We start from the raw sequence: 21,118 nt of genomic DNA on the forward strand, positions 1-21,118 counted from the left end.
AGACCAATGAAATGTTGTGTTCATGTCGCTGGCACACCTTGCTGACAAACACTGCCTACTCTGGGAGAGGCTCTTTGCTTGTCTGAATTCCAGGCTCAAGCATTTGGGTGGGAAGAAACAGGTTCGTTCCTGGAGGGACTGAGATGCTCCAGCTCCAATTGCATGTCCTCTTTGCTTTTCTGTTTTGTTCTTATTGCTGCTAAAGTGCTCACTTGCCACAGGAGCAATCTTTAGGCTCCTGTCATTATTTAAATTTTAACCTCTTATCTCCTGTTCTTATCCTCTTTGGTCACAGAAGCACACTCAGGTTAGTCCCACGATTTCCAGGTGTCCTCCAGCCGCACTATTCTGTCCACAAAAATCAGACAGATCGGTGTCCTGGATAAGCTTTGGTCCATCACAGAAAATTAATTCTAGCTGCATTGGCCTTATGGGAGGGCTTTGACTCAGGAGAACCAAATGACTATTTACAAGAGGGAGGTTGGGAATCATTCCAATAGATGTGTGCCTGCAGCCAGCAGTATTTTCAGCCCAGGTGGTGAGTTTTGGAGCAGGGGCTGAGATGTCAGTAATATTACTGGATGTGGTGTGAGGGGCCTGGGACAAGCACTTCCATAATGTAAATGACTGCCAGTCCATTTCCCTGTGGAAAGGAGCTAGTCAGTGTTTCCAACGGGATGAGTGCTGGTCCCTTGTGGAAAGCTGCTGTGGGGGATGAGCCAGCCTTGTTCACAAGGGTGGCTGCAAGCAGGAAAATCCTGTGCCTGCTGCTTTCCAGTAGCTGGGGGAGGACAGGACGTGCCTGCAGCCACTGCCATGACTGAGAGATGTGGGATGGGACGTGCTGTGATGTGGCTCCCCCAGGAATGCAGCACATGGCCCCCTGGAGCGAGTGCCCTGAGGCTGGTCCCCATCTCTCAGCAGCCTGGCTCTGTCTGACTTCTTGCTCTTGCTTTGCTGCAGTGGAACAGGGAGAGCAAGATAACCTTGAAGGTTTTATAACCTGAGACTCATTCCTTCTTCTCCTTTGCTCCTGGCAATGTACCAATTATTAATTAACAGGCAAATGCTAGAGAAAAGGCCAATGTACATAGTTCATTTCCATAAATATAAATGCAGCAGTCCCCAAGTCAGCTTTTATTAACAGTGAACCCAATTGCTATGAATAAATAGCCTGGAAAAAACCCAGAAACTATTCCGAACTTGATAAAAAGTGAGAACTGAATCCTTTTAAAAGATTCTCTTTTCTGGCTGTCATGCACATCGTCCTACCTGTGAAAAACCTCAGGCAAGAAGAATTTGTGTCACCAAGTGATATAACATCTAATGCCCTGAACACACAACTTCCCTGTAACCTGCTACTGGGAAATCTTTGCTGCCCTGCAACTCCCTGACAAGGGCTGTACACTGCATCTAATCATGATGCTGAGTGAAGGTGGTATTTTTGAATATGTAGGCAAAATAGTTATTCCAGATTCAGGCCAAATTAAAGTTGCTGCAATCAGAAGCATTTGCTTTGTTTCTCAGGAGAGGAAAAACAAAGAGAAGAGCAACAATTTACTACTGTGTCCGTCACAAAGCTTAGCTTTACAGACCTGAAACATGAAAATCCTGCTTCTTCTATTGAAGCAAACTGCAGAATAACTTCAATAGCGCATTTTTCGGGCCTCCCTTAGTTCCACCCAAACACAACCAGCCATCCAGGAGAGGTTGTACATCTGTGTTTAGATGTGATCCCTTGTGTCCTGCTTCATCCTACAGTGCATGCTGGAGGTGGCCTAGGGACTGTACTCCCTGGAAGATGTAATTAGTGTCTGCTTCATTGTCAGTGCTTTAAAAAGTATATTTTTATGAGGTTACTCCTTACTCTGGCACTACCTGTCTCAATAGCTGGATACCAAATCCTGTTTCTCAGAAGCCCCTGCCAAATCAACAATGTCAACAACAACAGCAAAAGCTTGGGAACAGCACGTCTGGGTGCTGGTAGGAGCTGTTTCTCAGTAATTAATAGATAAGGTTGCATCAGGTCATGACACAGGATGGCAGGACATTGGGTGGATTTGTGTCCTTGCTTGGCAGTGTTGTTTTCTCCTGCCTTGGTTGCTGTAAGCAATAGGGCCCGCCGAAAAGGGAGAAAGATATATAAATAAAATAAAATACATATGAATCTGAAGTGGCTGAGGTGCTTCTAAACAAGATAGGGTGCTGGCATGGCCTTAGCATGACCCTGCACTAGCCAGTGCAGGCAGAGAGGGGTGTAGGAAGGAGGCTGGTTTAAAGAAGGTGGGCTGTCTTTCCACGTGGCCTTCCCTGCTCCCTCACTTTGCAAAGGAGTTGGTGAGCCTTTTGTTAAGCCAGCATGCCCACCTTGTCCCCTAAACCCCCGTGGGGACACGAACTTAGGGGTAGGTGTCCTGGCCCCCAGTGAGAGTTTGAGGGGCAGGAGGGAAGGAGTGACTCTCAGGCTTTGGAGTCAGGATGGGATGGGGGAGAGAGTTGCTTTGTGGGATTGCTTTGAGCTAATGAGACTGTTAAACCTGATGACTGTCAGGGGAGATTTGAGTTTAGAGCTGGAGCAGTTTTCATGCCGTTGCAGGGATGAGGTGCAGGACAGTGCTGTGCTCACTGGTACTCAAACCAGGACCTGTTAATTGGCAGCATCAGTAAGAAACCTCTCCAGACTCAACGCTTTGCCTGGCATTGACGCACAGATTTGGGGAAGGTTGATCTGCCTGCTTGGGAGAGCAGGGCTGGAAAGTGAGCTCCAGCCTCACCCTTTGCTGGTGTTTTTGGGGTGTAGCTGCACTGAGCACAGCAAGGGCATCACAGTGAAGCAGTTGTTTGAAAACATGGCTGTGCTCCGTGGCAATGTTGGTATCTTCCTCCTTTCAGCTAACCCTTGAGGCTGCCAATTGGATCAGGGAATATATTTGGATTAAAACACCTCCCCCCCCAAAGGTTTCAAAATGCAGCCCCGTGACCAGTTAAGTCGGTGTGATTACAGAGGAGCAGGCACGGCCATGGGTGTGGGACTGGGAGGAGAAGTGTCCCTCCCCCAAAGACAGCAGACCATTTCACCATTGTCCAAACTTTTCAGCTTTAATGTGTTTTTCCAGGCTCCTTAACACCCGGTGTTACATGATACACTGCTATAGTTGATTTTTGTTTTCTTTTTTTTTTCTTTAGTTGATCTCAAAACATATTGTTATGAAATCTCCCGTGCAATGGAGCCAAGCTTTTGGCTGCCAGACACTTAATTCTCTTTTCCAGCCCTGTGTTATTTAATGGACAATGATGCTTTGCCGATTTAGGGTAATTCCTCCCTTTGCTGTAATCTTTCTGCGTTGATGAAAAAGACAGCTTTACTCAAACGTGAAGTACATATATTAATATTTGAAGAGGAATGAAATATGCAACGTCTCTCCCAATGCACTGTGAATGGGGATGTTTCTTCCAGACTCCTGAGAGATTTAAAGAGCAGCTCCAAATGACTCGCTGCAGGTTTTCCACTGGCATTCATTGGCAGAGTATGGGGAGCTCAGTATGTGCTGTGGGTACTCATGATGTTTGCCAAACCAGTTGTGTTTATGGCATTGCACATCAGCTACTGAGTCTTGGTGAAAATGAGTGCTGTAAAATGGAAGTGCATCAATGTGTATTTTCGTGGATCACGGGGACATCCTTACCACTCCCTTTGCAGTGAAAGCAGTTTTAAGTGATTATGCCAGGTGACATTGTGAGGTTATTCCTTTGGTTGGGCCTCTCCTTATACTGGACTCAGAATGCAGGTGCTAAAATTAGAAACAAATGGCATGTGTTCATTTTCATCCTGTACAGGACAAAAAGCTGTGAGGTTCACGTCCGTGGGAACTGCTGGTTGCTATTGATCTGTCCAAGACTGAAGACTCCACTCTTTGCTGTAGCAGCACACATTTTTATGTCTTATTTCAGTCGGCATCCTAGGTCTTAAAGAGATTCCTTTAGTTTGTTTCAGCAGGGATGTTTGGCTAGGATTTGTAGTGTCATCAGCTTAGTAAGCAAAGAACAACACAAAAAAATAAAGAGGGTTACTAATGAATGAGTCATGAGTGATTAGTATCAGCCCTGGAAGGCAAATCTCCAAAATCGGAAATTCTCAGAAACTTATTTACTCAGGGAAGCCTCGACAGCCTAAAACACTCATTTTCTCCTCCCTCCTGGTCTCGGTGACAAAGCTTTGAAGACGATCCACGTAAAGGTGGGCCAGCTGCAATTACCTGGCTTAAAAAGGAGGGACATTAAAGAGAAGAAAAAAAAAAATCACGTGGAACGGCATTTTCCAGCATGGATGAGGGGTTGATGCCGTGTGGGGAAACAAACAAACAAAAAAAAAGACAAAATTGCCATAAGGTGAGGTAGGGCGATGCCCACACAGACACAGCTCGCTGCAAAACACCCCGTCCGAGCAGGAGGGAGGTGTCACCCGGGGCCACCCCCCCGGGAGGAGGAGGGTGCCCGGCTCGGGGCTGTTTCCACAGGGAGGGAGCAGCACCTGGCCCGGCAGAAAGGCGAACGGCAGCGCGGTGATGTCCGGGGCGGCACCTCCTTCCCCTCCCTCGTCCAACAAAAAACCCCACGTTTTTTGAGGTAAATACCCTCTCGTTTTACCGGTTGGGCTCGGGGGCGGCCCCGCGGAGCCCCAGGGAGGGTGGGGGGGTGGTGGTGGGAAGGAGCAGGCTGGGGAAGGGAGCTCCGCCCCCCCGCCCGCGCGTCTCCTTAGGGACGCGGCCGTCCGGCAACCGCGGGGGCCCCCCGCGCCCGCCCACGGCTCACGTGCCCCGCCCGGACCCGCGGGGCGCGCGCCGCGCGCTCTCCGCCAACCCGCTGCGCCGCCGACCGGGCCGGTGGGCGGGGCCGCGGCGAGAGCGCGACGCTCAGTGCCTCGCCCCCGCCCGCCCCCCGCCTGCAGCGCGCGGTGCGGCCGCGGCGGCGCCTGGCTGGGGTTGGGGGGTGGGGGGGGGGGAGCGGAGGCGGAGGCGGCGGCGGCGCAGGCGGGCGGTGCGCGCGCCCGCGCGGGAAGGCGCGCGCCGGGCTCCGCCACAGGGCAACAAGTGAGGAGGGCGCGGCCCCGCCCGCCCCCGCCCCGCCGCGGGTGCGCTCCCCCCTCGCGTCCTGCTCCGCGCCCCGGCCCCGCTCCGCCCGCCGCGGGCTCTCGCACCTCAGGCGCGGCCGGCCCTGAGGGGAGAGAGGAGCGGGCGGTGAGCGCCCGTCCCCGCGGGGGAGGAGGAGGAGGCGGCGGCGGGACGGGACGAGCCCCCTCCGCGGCGCCGCCCCGGCATCGCCCCTCAGGTGCGGGGGCCGGCGGGGCCGGGGCAGGGCGGCGGGCCGGGGGTGGGAGCCCCGCGGCGAGGGGCAGCCCCGCGGGCGGACAAAAGCATGGTGGAGGCGGGGGCGGCGGCAGGAACATCCCCGGCCGAGACCCGCGGCTGCCGGGCAAGGTACGTGCGGGGAAGGTTGGGGGGGGGGGGGGGGGATTCGGCTACGGGCTGCGAGAGGAGCTTAGGAGGGACAGGGCGGGGAGAAATTAAAAATAAAATAATTTTTTAACTTAATTTTTACCTCTCCTGGTTTTCCAGGTCGCGAGGTTTTCCTTCGTCGCAGCCCCCTCGCTTTATTTGCGCGCTGACCGCCGTGAGCTGGCGGCGGAAAGGCGAGCGCTCGCAGACATGTATTTACTCGGAATTTCGGAATTTGATGTTTTGGTTTTGTTTGTTTTTGGTTTTTTTCTTAGGGCTTGGGGTTTTTTGGTTTGGGTTTTTTTTTTTTCCTCCCCCCCCGAATGGGAGGTGACAGGCGGTGGAAGGGTGGGGTTACACCACGCGGGCGCACGGGGAGCACCGGCGCCCGGCACATGTTGCAGCCAAACCAGGCGAGAGGAAAGGCGGGGAAGAAGAGGCACGATCTGCTGGCATGGATGAAACTTAGGCCAGCTCAACCCCACCGTATGTTTTGTCGTCGTTTGCCTTTTTTTTTTTTTTTTTTTTTAATTTATTTAAGCGTGGGGAGGGCGGAGTTGGTGCTGAAGCCGTGAGCTTTTCGCGGAGAAAGCCCAGTGCTGCAGTGCTGGGTGCTGCTGCAATCCGCTCCTTGGCTGGAGGGGAGGGCAGCGCCCGCCGGGTGCGGAGCGGGGAGACCCGCACAGCTCCTGGGCTCGGCTCGTGTCGGCTCATCTCAGCTCATTAGCGGGCTGCAACCCAGTAGCTTAATTATTAATGTCCGCCAAGCCCTGGGATTTTGCGCTACAGTGTAGTGCTGAGGTATTGAGTGGCTCTATAACATGGGCTTCGGTGAAGCTGAAAGGGGGAAAATTACGTTTTTGCCAGAATTGGCCCTGAATATACGTGCTCCATCACGAGATGATGCTTTTTAGTCCTTTAAACTTCCTGAGACCTACTGTACCCGGTCAGGGGTGGGGGACTTCAGGTTACTCGCTGTAATTGTGGCTGAACTGCAGCTCGCAATTCATTAGTCATCCTGCAAAAATTCGTGGTGAAAGTTACTTGAGTAACCCTTTAATCCGGCTTCCCAAAATGCTCAGTGCTCTTAGAGTTGATTATTAAACACTAATGTTTAGTTTTAACTATGCAAATTAAGAGTTTGCGTGGTGCAGTTGAGGTTTTTTTTCCCTGTGATTTTTCTTTTGTTTTGTTGTTGTTGTTTTGGTGTTTTGTGGGGTTTTTTGTTGTTTTGTTTTTGTATTTTGGACAGAGAAGGTGGGTTTGGGCACAGAAGAATTTCATCTGGACGCGGGAAGATGCATAAAATTACATGCTAGATATATACTCCTAAAGTTGTTGAGGAAACATGATTATAGCGTTCTCCTTTGAGGAAATTTCTGGTAAACTATTTCTCGCCTGTCTTTACAGAGAGACAGCGCGGAATTTAGTTCTCTCTTTAAGCTGCTTGAAACGGTTTCATGTTCTTCTTTGCAGTTCCGCTTTGGCGTCGGGTCCTGGTGGTGTCACCGAGGGCGTGTGTGGAGGGTGGGGTGGGGGCAGCAGATGGCTCTCGGGTGAGTGGTACGGTTGGTGTTTCGTTCAGGTGGCTGCTGGCAAGGGCTGCCTTGTCACTTAGTGACCCAACCTAATGCCTGATAGACTACTGGAGGAGTTGAATTAGCTCCCAATTATTACGAAATGCGTGGAGGAAACGAAACAGAGAATCAGCTTTTCTCATTCAGCAGATGTAATTTCTAATGTGTTTTGCTTGTTCCTTTTTTTTTTTTTCTTTTCTGGGGCCATGAACAACGTGACACAATAGTAGAATCTTTAAAAAGCAGTACTGCCGTGGAGGTGAATTGAAATACAGAATGTTTGTCATATACCTAAAAAGACAGTGCTGTCGGTTAGAATCAAAATATTTTGGCTTAAAGGAACCCCTCGTTTTGCTGCTTGCTTTGAACATGTGACTTTCTGCACGAGATGTTGTGCAGTACAGTTGTGTGGCTATATATTCCAGCCAAAAACTGGAATTTATTTAAAGCAATTTTGTCATCTATGGATTTATGCTCATGTCTTTTCTCCACATACTATTAAAAGATGAGAAAAGTGCTGGAAAGCGAGATGCAGCAGCAAGGTAACACTGCTGAAGGGACTTGTTTTGAAGGTCATGCATTAGATGACTGGGAGTGCAGTCTGATGCCCTGTGTCATAATAGGTAAAACTCACAGTTCTCCCTAGAGATTGTTTCTAATGAAACAACATTTCCACAATGTCGTTGGTGGCCAAAAAATTATTGTTACTGCCTGGAAGCTCCTCTTGAAATTCTTTAATACTTCTGGGTAATGAAGATGATGCTGAGGAGATCAGCACAGAGGCAGTGTTTGCTCAGAAAAAAAAAAGTGGTGTTTGACAAAAAATGAGAAGTGGATAAAGTGTTTTTGTATTGCATGCTGACAAATCTGTGCAATTGTCTGCATGAACAAGTCACAGTGTATATATAGGGGAAAAAAAGCAGGATTTGAGTCTACTATCAGGAGCCTACTATCAGACTCCTTGGAGAGCAAAGTCTTTCAGGGGAATGCTCCTCCATGGTGACTTGTCAGCGCTTAGACGATGAGGAATTGTCATTTTACTGCCACCTGGTGCAGCTATTTTTGCAGTGGGACTGACTCTGACAGTGATTTTTCCTGTTGGCTTTGTAGATCCAGTTGAAGGAGAACAAATGGTGGTGACAAAAGACCGTGTCAGTGCTGATCCTGTTGAAACATATGTCCCCTATCACAGCCAATGTTGTCACTATCACAACAGTCAAGAAGCATTGATGGCTTGTCATTGATGTGTGCATTTGACCGAAATCTGTATAGTCATATTGCTCCAAATTAACTAAAGGGTAGGAAAATGATTGAACAGTGTCAATTAAAATCCTCAGCCAGATTCTTCGGTAACTAGTTCTTTTTCAGCAGATTACTTAATTTTTGACAAATGTGTGTCAGATTATCTTGTAAAATCTGTGCTTCAGACAGCTTGTGAAACTTCAGAGTTAGTTACCTGATGGACTTTTTCTGTGTGCTGTCAGACTGGTGCCTTTTGACGGCAAGTGACTGAGCAGCTGTGTCAGAAACACAAGGGTTGAGTTCCAGGTCTTTGTGTTTTGCTGGGTTATGTGCCCTGCTCTAAAAATCCCATTGATTTCTTCTTTTTCAGTTGAAGCATTTGCAGTCTACATAGTAGAGCGTGGTGGGTTTCTTGCAGGTTTGCCACACACTTAAAGCTTCTTAAACAGTATAATTTCTAAAACTGGCCAAGAACAGGTCAAAGGCAGGATGGGGGGAAGATATTGGCTAGAGTTTATTTGTTGTGGCAACAAATTTTTTTTGGTATGGTTTTGTAGAAAGCACATATAGAAGAATATAGAAAGAAATATGTATTTCATTAAAATTATGAGCATTTTAACATGTCTAGTTTTCATGTTAATGTTTCTTGAAGGCCATTAGGATTGATCGCCTCTCAAAAGCTTGAAACCATCTTTGTTCCTTTCATAGGTTGTTGGTTTGGGATTTTTTTTCCTAGTATGCCTCCTTATTACATTTTCTATTACTCTATAGTAGAAGTGTATAAGTAATTTTGAAGCAAGTAGGCATCTGTTTACTTTTTATATTTAAAGTTTTAAATTTTTTTTTTCAGGTACACCAAATTTTTTTATATGGTAGTTTGTAAAGTTACATTTTTAACCAGAGTCTTAGCAATTAAATTGGGTGGTTGTAGTTGTGTGCACGGGCAGTCACAGGATTAGCATTTGATGTTTCTGGTGTGTCATGGGCTATGTTCAGGTGAGTGCCTATCGTAGAATATATATTAAGTTGGAAGGGACCCGCAAGGATCGTACAAGTCCAGTTCTTGGCCCTGCACAGGACAGTGCTTCATTTGATTTAGAGAGGACTTTGTGCCTGTGAGTGCAGTTAACAAAAATTACTTATGTAATCTCCCTGTTATGCCACGTGCTGACCTCACAAATATATATTTAAATGTTTTTGATGAGTTTGCTACTACTTCACGGCTGTATCCCTTTATGTAAGTAAGCATATGTGCTTACTTTATGTGCTTAGAAACCAGCAAAAAAGCAACAAAGATGATGATGATATAATGAAATACAAGCTCTTCCTGTCATTTTAGTACAGAGTGAAAAAGTCACTAGCCAGAATTTTGGGAATAACTGTCAGATCTGTTCAGTCACATTTTGCTTTTGCATAGGAAGAACTGACAGGTATCTTGGGCTTGATCTTCCACTTTGCTTGTATCTTTCTCTTGGGCCTTTTAGGATTTAAAAGATGACTGTGTAAACCTCTCCAAGTCTCCAGATCGTGTAAAACCCAGTGAAAAGACTGGATCATTAAACTGTCTTGTGATGAACTGTGCAGAAGAATGATTGAATTGGTGTCTCATGAGAGGCAATTAGCATTTAAGTAAGGAAAAGAATCCCACTGTGTGATGGGTGTGGTGCTGAGATTTTTTAAAGGGAGAATTGATGAAACAGTTTCCATCAGCAGTTGGTTAAGAAAGCTTTGTTGTTTGAGAGAAATACAATAGTAAGAGTTGAAAAGCACTTAATTTGGAACTAGTTCTGTTCGTCTTTGTAAATAAGTTCTGAAACTTAGCAGCTGCTTCATCTTAAGCTCACAGAAGAGTTGGTCTGAGAGTGAATTGACTAAATCACTTAATTTGAAAGTCAGCTCTCTAAATGAAACGAGCAAGAAATCTTGATTTGTGGATGGGAATGAGTAATTTTTATTTTTCTGTAAAAGGTTAATTCTCAGTGGCTCGATGGTTTATGAACCACCAGAGGATGTGCATACCTGCATGGAATTTACAGTAGAAGCATGGTATTGAAAGCTGATGTGCCCCATCAAGGTGTGTGTGTGGGATGTGCAGCTTCCTGCCATTCTCCGGCCGTTCAGCCTCTCCCAGGTTTGCTGCCGGGAGCATCCTGCTGTGAGAGCATCCTGCTGTATCCCGGTGCAGTTTGGAGGCAGAGTGGCTGAAGCAGTTGCTGCTGTCTGTGTCCCCGGTCTCTTGTGCTCGTGTAGCTGTTTGTGCAGCTGTGTTGTGAACTGAATTGAGGAGCTGAGTGGATTGAGAAATAGCCTTTCTGTTTGCTTATCTTCAGGGTTATACAGAATGCAATACAGTGAGCTATGCAAATGTGGGAATTCATGGCCTGGGAAAGGGTGGGATTCTTTAGGTGCAGCTGTATGTTGCACTGTACCCTGAATTTAGTGCTGTTTTATCTTACTTGAGCAATTCTGGTTTTTTTAATCTGATATTTGAATGTTAGAAACTGGTAATGGAAGGCTATCTTTTGCACACTTACTGTTGATTTGCTTTTGAATAAAAACAATTAAAAGACCTGCAAAACAGCTTAAATTTGGTTACCTAAACCACTCACAAACTCAGTGGATACTTTGCATCCGTGTGCAGGTAACAGGTACAGAAGGTACTGCTTGGATTTAGAAGTCTCTAATCGGGTTAGATGATTATCTGCTGTTAACAAAAATGGGAGTAGCTGCCTAACCGGCTTAAAGATCTTTTACAAAATCCTCCTGGTATTTATATGCATCTTTAGCTGCCTAAAGCTGTGGAGAAATTGTTTCCTTTTCCAAAAACTTGACAGGCTAGAATGAGATCTGTATCTTAGGTTTTATACGTTTGAGAGAAGATAGTGAACTCCACTGATTTTTTTTTTTAACTTTAAATGAATTATTCAGAAAGATGAAAAACTTTTACTGTACTCGTTAATTACACCTGAAACCAAAACCAGTTGAAGGCAAAAGTATTTTTCATGTATTTGCATTTTAAAATGTAGGTTCTGCATTCTCAAACACGTGTTTAGTTCAGTTCTGTAAGTTCAGAGGCAGATCCCAGAATTCTGACGTGAATATTCACAGTATGAATTTGGTTTGGATTGCCTTCTGAGCAACCACATAGCATAGTTCCTCATTCAGGGAAATATGGCTTGAGATGGCTGGGAAGTCCCAGCTGTGTATCCATCACCCAGCCACTGACTGCAAAAGTGGCAGCTTGTGGAAGTCAAATTGAAAAGCAGCGTTGGTTTATTTTTAACCCAAAGGGACAGTGGTCATCAGGGGTAGGTAGTAACTTCAACAGGCATACCAGGTTACACTGTACTTGCTTTTGAAACATAGTTTTTAGCAGTGTGTTTTGTGCCTGGGCAAGAAGACTAAGAAAAAGTAAAGTTTTGATGACTTGAAGTACGGTGCTTGAAGGATGGTTTCGTTAGTTGACTAAATAATGAATGCTTTCTATGCAGACATAAAGGTGGTTGAGATATGGTTAAGACAGTACTAATTACTGGTTTTAAGATAAAAGTGGAAGAGATACCAGGAGGAGATGTCTTGTCTGTGGAAATTATGGTCATCCGTCTCTTGAATAGGTACATTAAATCACCTTTTTTATTTCAAATACAGCACAAAAGCAAGGAGTAAGAGTGTGTCTGTCCAGCAGGCTTTATCTCTTTAAATGTGCTTTGAAAGCATGAGTCAGGTTTGCAGTGTGTTACCAGAACTAGCACGGATCCGAGTACTAAGAATGTCCGAGTACTAAGAATCTGGGAGGAAGGTATTTCATTATCCACTTCCTTGGCTTTCCAGTAATTATGGGCAGATACCACTCTGGGTGAGAGGAACCCCTGAACAAAGAGCAGCACAAATGGGTGGGTCACGCTGGTTCAGTAGGCAACCCGCTGACCTGCTTACAAAAAGTGTTAGAGAAATTCAGACCCTGGGGTGTATTTCGTTAAAGATGAGGTTTCCCAAACTCTTTGTTTCTAGTGGACCAATGGTGGGTCTGGCCCTGCCTGTTGGACCTCTGTGGATGAAGGTGGGAGCAAGACCAGAAGTGTTGGGCTGCAGCAGCGACGTGCTGGTACATGGAAGTTTAAGCTGATGAAAAATGGGATCTGCTGTGGTCTGGGCTATGGGAGTCTTCACTCTTCTCCTGCTCCATTCCTGGTGTTTGTGCATCACACATCTAGGGACACGAGGCAGCTGAAAACCAATTGCTGCTTTATTGTCAGGTGCTTTTTTGTCCTCTGGCTTCCCAAACTGATTCACCACAATCCTATCAGTGCAAAGGTAGGATGGGACTGCGCAGTTTGTAGGGGAAGGAATAAATTACAGGAATGAGTCAGCTGTGACTGAAACTGTTTCGAACTGCCATGGAACTGTACCTTCCCCAACTTGTGATTGTCGTGATGAATGGCAATTAATTTTCTTCCAAGAAATACTTCTCTGCTGACACTTGGTTAAACCCCTTATCTTGATTCTTTATAATTAACTGTTCATTCAAGCTGAAGCCTGTCAAGGGTAACTAAAAACTGAAGTTCTTAAATCAGAAGCTGGCAACTCTGTGTTATTCCTAACAAATTTACAATATCATAGTTCTAAAGCTTGAACTGACCTTAGAATGACTTTTTTTTGTATTAATAAATTGGGAAAAACAGGTCACTTCTGCTACCACGGGCCCTCTTTAGTATTTGTTTTTATAGTGAGTTGAGATCTTACCCACAGTTGTCAGCGTGAAATCTCAATTACTAAAAAAAAACAAACCTAAAACCAACAACCCAAACCCTTTTTACTGATAAACAAAGAAACCAATTTTTTTTTTTGTTTTGTTTACAAGTTTTTTGTTTGGTTTGGGTTTTTTTTTCATGTGCAGTGAGGAACACCTTCATAGATGTTTATTGTTGCCTGTAGGTGTGCCAGCATAGAATGGTGATATCAGCACGATGTACTGATTTATAGGGACGCTGCCATGGTTTAAATTGCCTTATGTAAGTGTGCTGTACATGTGGAGCTCCATTGCTTTTTCATCCCTGTAGGAAATCATGACCAAACTCAAGTAGTCTATACCAGTAGAAAAATTGGAATATACATTTACAGAATAATTCTCGTAATGACCAAAGGGCTTTTCTTGCATATACCTTGATCTTCTGTAGAAACACTTAAAACAATTCAAATATGAAACTGAACATTCTTTCAGCCAATCCAAGAATTTAATTTTAACAGCTAAAGAGACAATATTTAGGCCTAACTTACAGTGAATTCAGTAGGTGCACAGTATTTAAGTGTCTTAAGTAAACCCAAAGCTTTTGTGAGAGACACCTTTAGTAACTTAAAAGATAGGGTTGGGATGATCTGAGGATTTGCTGGTAGCTGACTCTCATTTAAAAATGGATGAAAAAATAGATGACTCTCCAGTTGAAGAATTCGGCACTTGAGCAGTTTGGTTTGGGGTTGGAAGTATTCAGTTTGAGATGGTGGAGATCTTATAGTATCTCTTCCATCTCTTAAGTGTTCTGTCAAGCAGGAATTTCACATAAGCTGGTTTAAATGAAGTTAAAACTAATTTTTTACTGTTGAATTACTTTGAAAAGATAACTTGATGCAAACTTTGTGGGTGTTGTGTTGCTGCAATATTTCTAAAGAGCAATATAAAGTCAACAAAACCTTGGTTTCATAGATGTTTTAAATAGCGTGTTCTGGTAGCTTCTCTTTTTCTGCTGGAAGAGCTAGAGGGAGGGGAACACCTGAAATTAGTGAAAATGGTGACAGGAACATAATATAACTTACTCTGAAGATTCTGGAATTGTGATCCTCAGAACTTGGCATTCAGCAGCAAATGAAAGGTCTTAATACCACAGTTGAAAACTGACATTAGTGGTGTCGGGACAGCAGTCAAGTAGGCTATTAGGGGTAGGGAGTTAGATTCTCATTAAGCTTTTACAAACTTTAATGTAGGAGGGATTTCCCTACCCTTAGAAGTTTACTCAAGAAGTTAACTTAGCTTTTGGCAAGTTAATTTCTGGAGTTTCGTTGGAACGTAACTGCTCTGAGCAATGCCTTTAAACGTTATCTGATTGCTTTGAAAAGCAAGACTCTGCATAACGTGAAAACCTGCTGGCATCAGGTGGTGGGGGTAGTCTGAGAAACTTAAATGCTCACAGATCCCTTCATATTAGCTGCAGGGTCTGTGCATTGCACCTTGGGGAGTTGGCTTCCACGATAATCTGATTGTCTCCTGACAAGCTTATAGGATGGTGTGCTCACCTCATCAAGGCTGACTCTTGATCCCTGCGATTTGGAGGCTTGATGAGACCCAGTGAAGGAGTGTTGTCACTTGTGGGTTGTGCTGTAGAAGAACCTTGTTGGAACACGTTCTCTCTGCTTGATTTTGGTTGTGACTTGGATGAGGTTTAAGAGGCTGCAAGGGGAGTCTTGCTTTGTTCTTTCACTTCAGAGCCATCACTTGTGCGTGGGGTGCACAGTGACTTTATAGTCTGTGCAAAACTGAGTATGTTCTGTGGTTTGCACCTTACACCAAATCCCATTGGTGTATAGCTCCAAAAAAAGTCTCCACAAGTTCTTATTTGTGAGCTTTAAGTACTAAACGATTTGGGTTTTTTGTTGTTTCTGTAATATCAAAAATGACCAAAAAGAAGGGGAAAGGACAACAGATAAAAGTTCATTATATAGCTGGTATGGCAAACGTGTATAGAGAAAATAACATCAATATTATTTTGGTGTTGCTTTTGGGGTTCTTTTGAGGAAAAATGTGCTGAAGATAACTAGTGGGAAACAGAATGTGAAGTTAGTTTGGCATTTATTCAAACTCTTTATAGTTCTTTATGCCTTGGACTGTGTTTTAGGAAAATACAAATACATCCTTTCCTAGTCTTGCTATTTACTCAGGTCTTAAGATTCCATGCACAAGTTGCACTGGTGTCCTTTGGTATTCAAATATTGGAAGATTGGAATTTCTCCCAAAGCTAAATAATATGCTGAAAGATGTCTCAAAGCAGGTTTATGCAAATAATGAAAACTAATGTTAAAATAAACATATAACTGCTCTGAATTTCATTGCACTCTTTGCTTTGAGTAGTGTGTTACCTTGATAACTTTCTTCCAACTGGAACATTGTTTCAGACTGTGCTGTTTGAAGAACACGGAGAACATTGGCTGTTTTCAGTGGTAACCACTGTGTATGATGTGCTTCTGTAGAAGCAGAATGCTGATATCTGTTTGGTATTTTCCAGTTCTTAAGATTTTCTTAATTACTATTGTATAAAAGCGAACTTGTGTAAAGCTCTGAGGGAGGGGAAAAGAGATGACTGTGTGTAGTTAAAAAATAAATAGTGTTCAAGTTATTTCAAGCTGGAAATACCACAGACTTTTTATAACAGCCTGGGGCTCTTAACATCTTTACGTTCTAAAACTGTGTTGTTGCTCAATCCGGAAATCTCTTGACTCATTGAACAAAACTGAGCTTTTAGGAGAACTGATACATCTCACAGGAGGTTAGTAGGACTGAGTATGCCTTGTGATGTGTTAAGTAATTAAATTATTTTCAGAAATGTAGTGTCACTATTTCACACACTGTTGCTGACAGTGTCAGAAGTTGTGCTGTGTGGACGACTTCTGTAAAGGATACCAGGCCTCAAACTGAAGTTACATGGTAAGATCCAAGTCTGCCTTAGTGCCAGTTACAGCTTGCCTCTGCAAAGAAAGAAGAGTGGTTATATCTGTTAGATAGCTGAATTAAAACGTTGTTTTGCCAAATTCCTTATAGTTTACTCCTGAACCAGTAGAGTGGTAGGTGTAATACCTGCAGCTAATAAGGGTTATCTTATCTTTTGTCAACCCCAGTAAATAAATGGACTTTTAATGCTTGGGTTTGGCAGTCAGATAATGTAGACATGTTACTCAACCCACTTAGAAAATACATCATAACTCCTGTCCTCAGTAGTAGATACAAGTATTTGCAGTTTAAAGGCTGTGGCTTCTGTCAGACTTGGAAGAAGGTGGAAAAGTTGGATGTTTTACTTTGCACCTGCACAGTCTGTTCAGAGACTGGCGGTACATGACTGCCTGCACCAGGGTTTAAGTGTGATGCTGTCACAGCTACAGTGCCAGAAAGCCTCTTGTTGGAGGATGGTGGGGATTGTGGATCCAGAACCGAGGCTCAGTTTTCATGTACTGTCATCCCAGCTGAAGAGAGATGCGTCTGCTTTGCTTCCTTCTGCCCTGTGCTCCCACTGTAGCTGCTGTGGTGCTTACCTGGTGTGCATCTCTGGTCAGGGTTGGATTTCTGCTGGGTTGGTGATGGGAACTGATTCATGGAGAGGCCTGGCAGAGCACCAGAGCCAGTGTGAGGGAGGGGTTGGACCCGAGTTCTTGGAGTCAGAAAGGGAGGAGGAGAGAGTCTCCATCAACAAGAGTGATCAGGTGATTAGAGTGGTTGAGCTGCTTGTGGATCCACAGCTTGGAACAGGGTTGAGGCTGGAAGTATTTACTTGTGGGACTGATAGCATTTCCTGTGCTGTGTGTGATGGAACCACTGTCACCTTGCCAGACTTTCTGATGAAAAGTTCTACTAAGTCTAATAGTAAATGGAGATTTTTCTGCGTAGGATCCATCTCATTTGCTGCAGAGGATTGCAGTCACAGTGTTTTGAAGGATTTTGTTAAGTGTTTGCAAATGGTGTCTGGTGTTCAGAAGAGTCAAGTATCCTGATGACTTACAGAGGTGTTGAATACTCACAGTTTAGTAAGCTGGGGGCTGTGACAGATGAGCTGTGTTAGTGCTGCATATCCTGAAAAATCAAGCTTTGGCTGAGCTCTTGACAATCCTGAGTTTTGCTGGCTGTTACTAGGAGGGAGAATGTCATTCCCGTTGTCTCAGGAGTCCCGGGATCATAGGTCAGATACCACATCATTTGTTGCTCTGGTGAGAAGTGCTTTAGAGGACAGGGTAGATAAGCACTGATGTGCATGCTGAGCTGCATGGAGTAGTACAATCAGGGGACAACTGCCTCCTCAGTATTTTTGTTGTACTGGAAGGAAAGTGAAGAAAAATAGTATTTAATTATCTGTTCTTAGTGGAAGCTGGAAAGAGGAAGATAAAGTTTCTTTGAACTCTGTGTGACCAACCAGTGCTTTGTAACAGTTCAGCTGTTTGGCTTCAGCGATGGCACTGACCACAAGTGTGTTTTTTGTCTTTAAAGTACAGAAGAAAACTACTTAAAAATTAGAACAGGAACTTCATAGCTGACTAAGAATAGAATAATACATAAAGTGGGTCTGGCCTGAGTGTATACAAAGATAAATATGCAGATGGTAAGTGAGGAAGAACAGGGTTGTTTCTGAGTAACCTGTTGTTTCTGAGAGTGGCTTTTTATTTCAGAAATACACCCCCCCCCCTTTGGATTAATAAGGTCAAATAAGAGAAAAAAGATTGCTGATTATTTACCTGCTGCTTTCTTACTAAATTTTTAGTAGTTTAGTTTTTAACTTGTTGAGGAGTAAAAGAAAGTAAGGCTGATCAAACCAGAAGAGGTCAAGGGTCAATCTAGCTCAGTCATCTGGTGATGGCTGGAAAAAAAATGAAAACAGCAGCAAGTACAAGGTGTACTTTTCAAGTCTCCCTCTCTGCTGTTCTCTGTGACTTCAGGACCTCAGAGGCCGTGTTTACAGCTGGGCTTGTAACAGTGATTACAAATCTTCTATGAAATTTTTCTGATCTTCCAATAATCATTTATATTCCTGGCAAATGGAAGTGTCTTCAACAATGAGTTCCATATATGACTTGACTGTAGTCTTGCTGACCTTATTAATTCTGAATTATTTGTGTAGCTTGTACATGGATATACCTCTGGGCTGGTAAACAGTTTGATAAGCACTGCTTTAGAGGAACATGCTGTTTTCATGTTGCTCCTTGTACTTGTCATCCTGACAGCTGTGGAAGAAAGAGGGATTGATCCATTTTGTCTCTCTCAGTAAAAACTGGAGATGGGTAACAGAACTTTTGATTCAACAATTCAAAGTATGGGAGACCTCTCCTTTTTTATTTCATTTCAAATTTTTTAAACTTCCTAATAATTACAATTCTACTTTCAGCTGCCATTCATTTCTTTTCCAGTTGGAGGGAAAAAAAATATGAATCCAAGTTCACATTCCCCTCTGTCTGCTGAGATCTGAATACCAGCAATGCAGCTGGCAAGTTTTGTCAGCCTCTCTTCTTTCCCAAGGAGCAGCCAAGTGAAATTGTCAGAAAATGATTGTGTGCTTTAAAATTTGGCTCTGCCTGTTATGTAGTTGGAAGATATAAGAGTGCAAGTATAAAAGCTTGAAACTTAATTTAAAAATAACTGACCTTATCATATAGCAATTTATTCTATACCCTTCAGCTCACTTTACGAGCAGAAAAAAACTTTCTCTGCCTGCCTTTGCCAAGCTGAGGGCTTGGATTCTAATTATTATACAGTCAAGTATTTAAAGGAGATCTAAATAAGAAGCAAACACTGCTGGCTGATTTAGGTGCCCCGTGAAATGCTGTGTAACTTTCCTAAGTAGCAAATGGAAACTATGCATTTGTAGCAGCTTGCTGATGAGAGCCCAAACACCTATGAGCTGTAGGTGTGCATATATTAGAGACAGATTAGTTTGGCTTTTTTGGGGGTGTAGGTAACCTCTGTTTTTAGACTACTAACTTTCATATTGTTCACCTGAAAGTAGTTTGTATTTTTATGAGGTCGAGAACTTGATATGAAGAAGGCTAAAAATCTTCTTTTATTTGTTTCTAGATATGAGAAATGAGTGTTGGACGCAGAAGATTAAAGCTGCTGGGAATTCTGATGATGGTGAACATTTTTATTTATGTGATTGTGGAAGTCTCAAAAAGCGGCAGCCAAGAGAAGAATGCAAAAGGCCGTGTTGTTATACCACGTAGCGCATTCTGGAGAAAATATACCCCTCACAAAGCTTATTGGAACAAACAGCAGCAGAAGCTTGAACTCCTGTACAACCCTATTCTGGCCTTGCTTTCCAATATGACTGTGGAAGAGAACTTGAGTTCTAACTTGAGTGCTCTCAGTTCCTGTGACCCTGACCCTTGGGTGTCTTCAGAGGTCAGTGACTTTGCAAACCTGCCAGACAGATTCAAAGACTTTCTACTTTATTTGAGGTGTAGAAATTATTCATTAGTAATGGATCAGCCAAACAAGTGCAAACATAAACCTTTTCTGCTGCTGGCTATTAAGTCACTTATACCCCATTTTGATAGAAGGCAAGCAATTAGGGAATCCTGGGGCAAGGAAATTGAATCAGGGGATGTGATAGTCAAAAGGGTCTTCTTGCTTGGACAGACCCCACCAGAGGATCATTTTCCCGATCTTTCACACATGCTGAAATTTGAGAGTGAAACCCACCAAGACATTCTCCTCTGGAACTACAGAGATACTTTCTTCAACCTGACTCTGAAAGAGGTGCTGTTTCTGAAGTGGGTCAGCAGCAGCTGCACGAACGTCCAGTTTATTTTTAAGGGTGATGATGATGTTTTTGTGAATACCCATCAGATCCTGGATTACTTGAAGAGCTTATCAAAGGAAAAAGCCAAAGACTTATTTATAGGTGACGTGATCAAAGATGCTGGACCTCACAGAGAAAAAAAATTGAAGTACTACATCCCAGAGAGTGTTTATGAAGGTTCATACCCTCCGTATGCGGGAGGTGGCGGGTTTCTGTACTCTGGTGATCTGGCATTAAGACTGAATAATGCATCTGACCAGGTACTCCTCTACCCTATTGATGATGTTTATACTGGAATGTGCCTTCAGAAGCTTGGGCTTGCTCCTGAAAAACACAAAGGCTTCAAAACGTTTGATATTGAAGAGAAATACAGAAATAACATATGTTCCTACACAAACTTAATGTTAGTACATAGTAGAAAACCTCAAGAGATGATTAAGATCTGGACACAGTTGCAAGATCCACACTTAAATTGTTAAAGTAATGTGCGTAAGTCCAAGTCCAAATAACTTTCCAGGTTTGGGTCTGACTTCCTTGGTGGATCACTGAAGCTCTGTTTAATAGTTGAATTTTCTCCCTAAACTTTTTTCCTGTACTTTCGAAAATGAGAATAATACTAAAATTTGAAGGGATGGCTTGAAGACTTGGTCCTGACTTTTCCACTGTCCTGATGGTCGTTATGTTTCAATATTTGTCTTAATTTTAAAAGAGACTTTGAGGATATAACTAGCTGTCAGTGACTGGTTAGCTGTATTGGAAACAGGGATTGCCTACTGCAATGCATTTTTCATTAATTGTGTTGGTGGAAGATAATTTTTCCTTGAGTAGTGTTCGTGTGTGGAAACCACTGTAAATTGAAAATACACAAATTGGAGGAATGTAATTTTATCTTTAGGTATGAAACATTTACAAGACTTTAACTTTCAGATTTTGTTTTAATGTATAGTTTTCAGTCCTTTTGCACCCTGAAACAGTATTTTCTCGTTTACTTAGAATTTTTCGTGCAAAGTATATCTGTGTCTGAAGGATTTACCCTTTTATTAGATGATGCCTTTTTTTTTTTTAATAAAAAAAGCATAATACTCCTTGAAACACCCCATAAGAGCTCAATATATAAGGAAAAAGAACAGACTTTGTTTGGAGCTGGGCAGTAGGTACAGTTAGGTCTGGTCCCTGCCTCAAACTTGGTTACTAAAGATGACTTATTGCTTATATTATTTATGTGAAAAGCTACTCTGGTCAATCCTTGTTTCCTGTTTGG

The 21,118-nt window shown here is 43.6% G+C and overlaps 1 protein-coding gene across 3 annotated transcripts; it reads left to right on the forward strand.

Annotated features, from left to right (window-relative positions):
- The first annotated feature begins 4,487 nt into the window (after positions 1–4,487).
- B3GNT2 (UDP-GlcNAc:betaGal beta-1,3-N-acetylglucosaminyltransferase 2) lies at positions 4,488–21,112 on the forward strand. 3 transcript variants are annotated; one of them, XM_027694949.1, is made up of 2 exons: positions 4,488–4,626; positions 19,134–21,112. In XM_027694949.1, the coding sequence occupies exon 2, from the start codon at positions 19,143–19,145 to the stop codon at positions 20,334–20,336; it is 1,194 nt and encodes a 397-aa protein (XP_027550750.1). In that variant the 5' UTR covers positions 4,488–4,626; positions 19,134–19,142; the 3' UTR covers positions 20,337–21,112. The 3 variants fall into 3 exon arrangements, with proteins under 3 accessions (XP_027550750.1, XP_027550749.1, XP_027550751.1); XM_027694948.1 differs by lacking the exon at positions 4,488–4,626 and adding an exon at positions 5,185–5,477; XM_027694950.1 differs by lacking the exon at positions 4,488–4,626 and adding an exon at positions 5,850–5,981.
- Positions 21,113–21,118: the final 6 nt, after the last annotated feature.

Source organism: Neopelma chrysocephalum, unplaced genomic scaffold (assembly GCF_003984885.1).
Source record: "Neopelma chrysocephalum unplaced genomic scaffold, ASM398488v2 Primary Assembly neopelma1_99, whole genome shotgun sequence".
NCBI classification, from domain to species: domain Eukaryota; kingdom Metazoa; phylum Chordata; class Aves; order Passeriformes; family Pipridae; genus Neopelma; species Neopelma chrysocephalum.

Excerpts from the sequence above, each read along its gene's own strand:
- B3GNT2 (XM_027694949.1), top strand. The coding sequence starts at position 19,143 with ATGAGTGTTGGACGCAGAAGATTAAAGCTGCTGGGAATTCTGATGATG.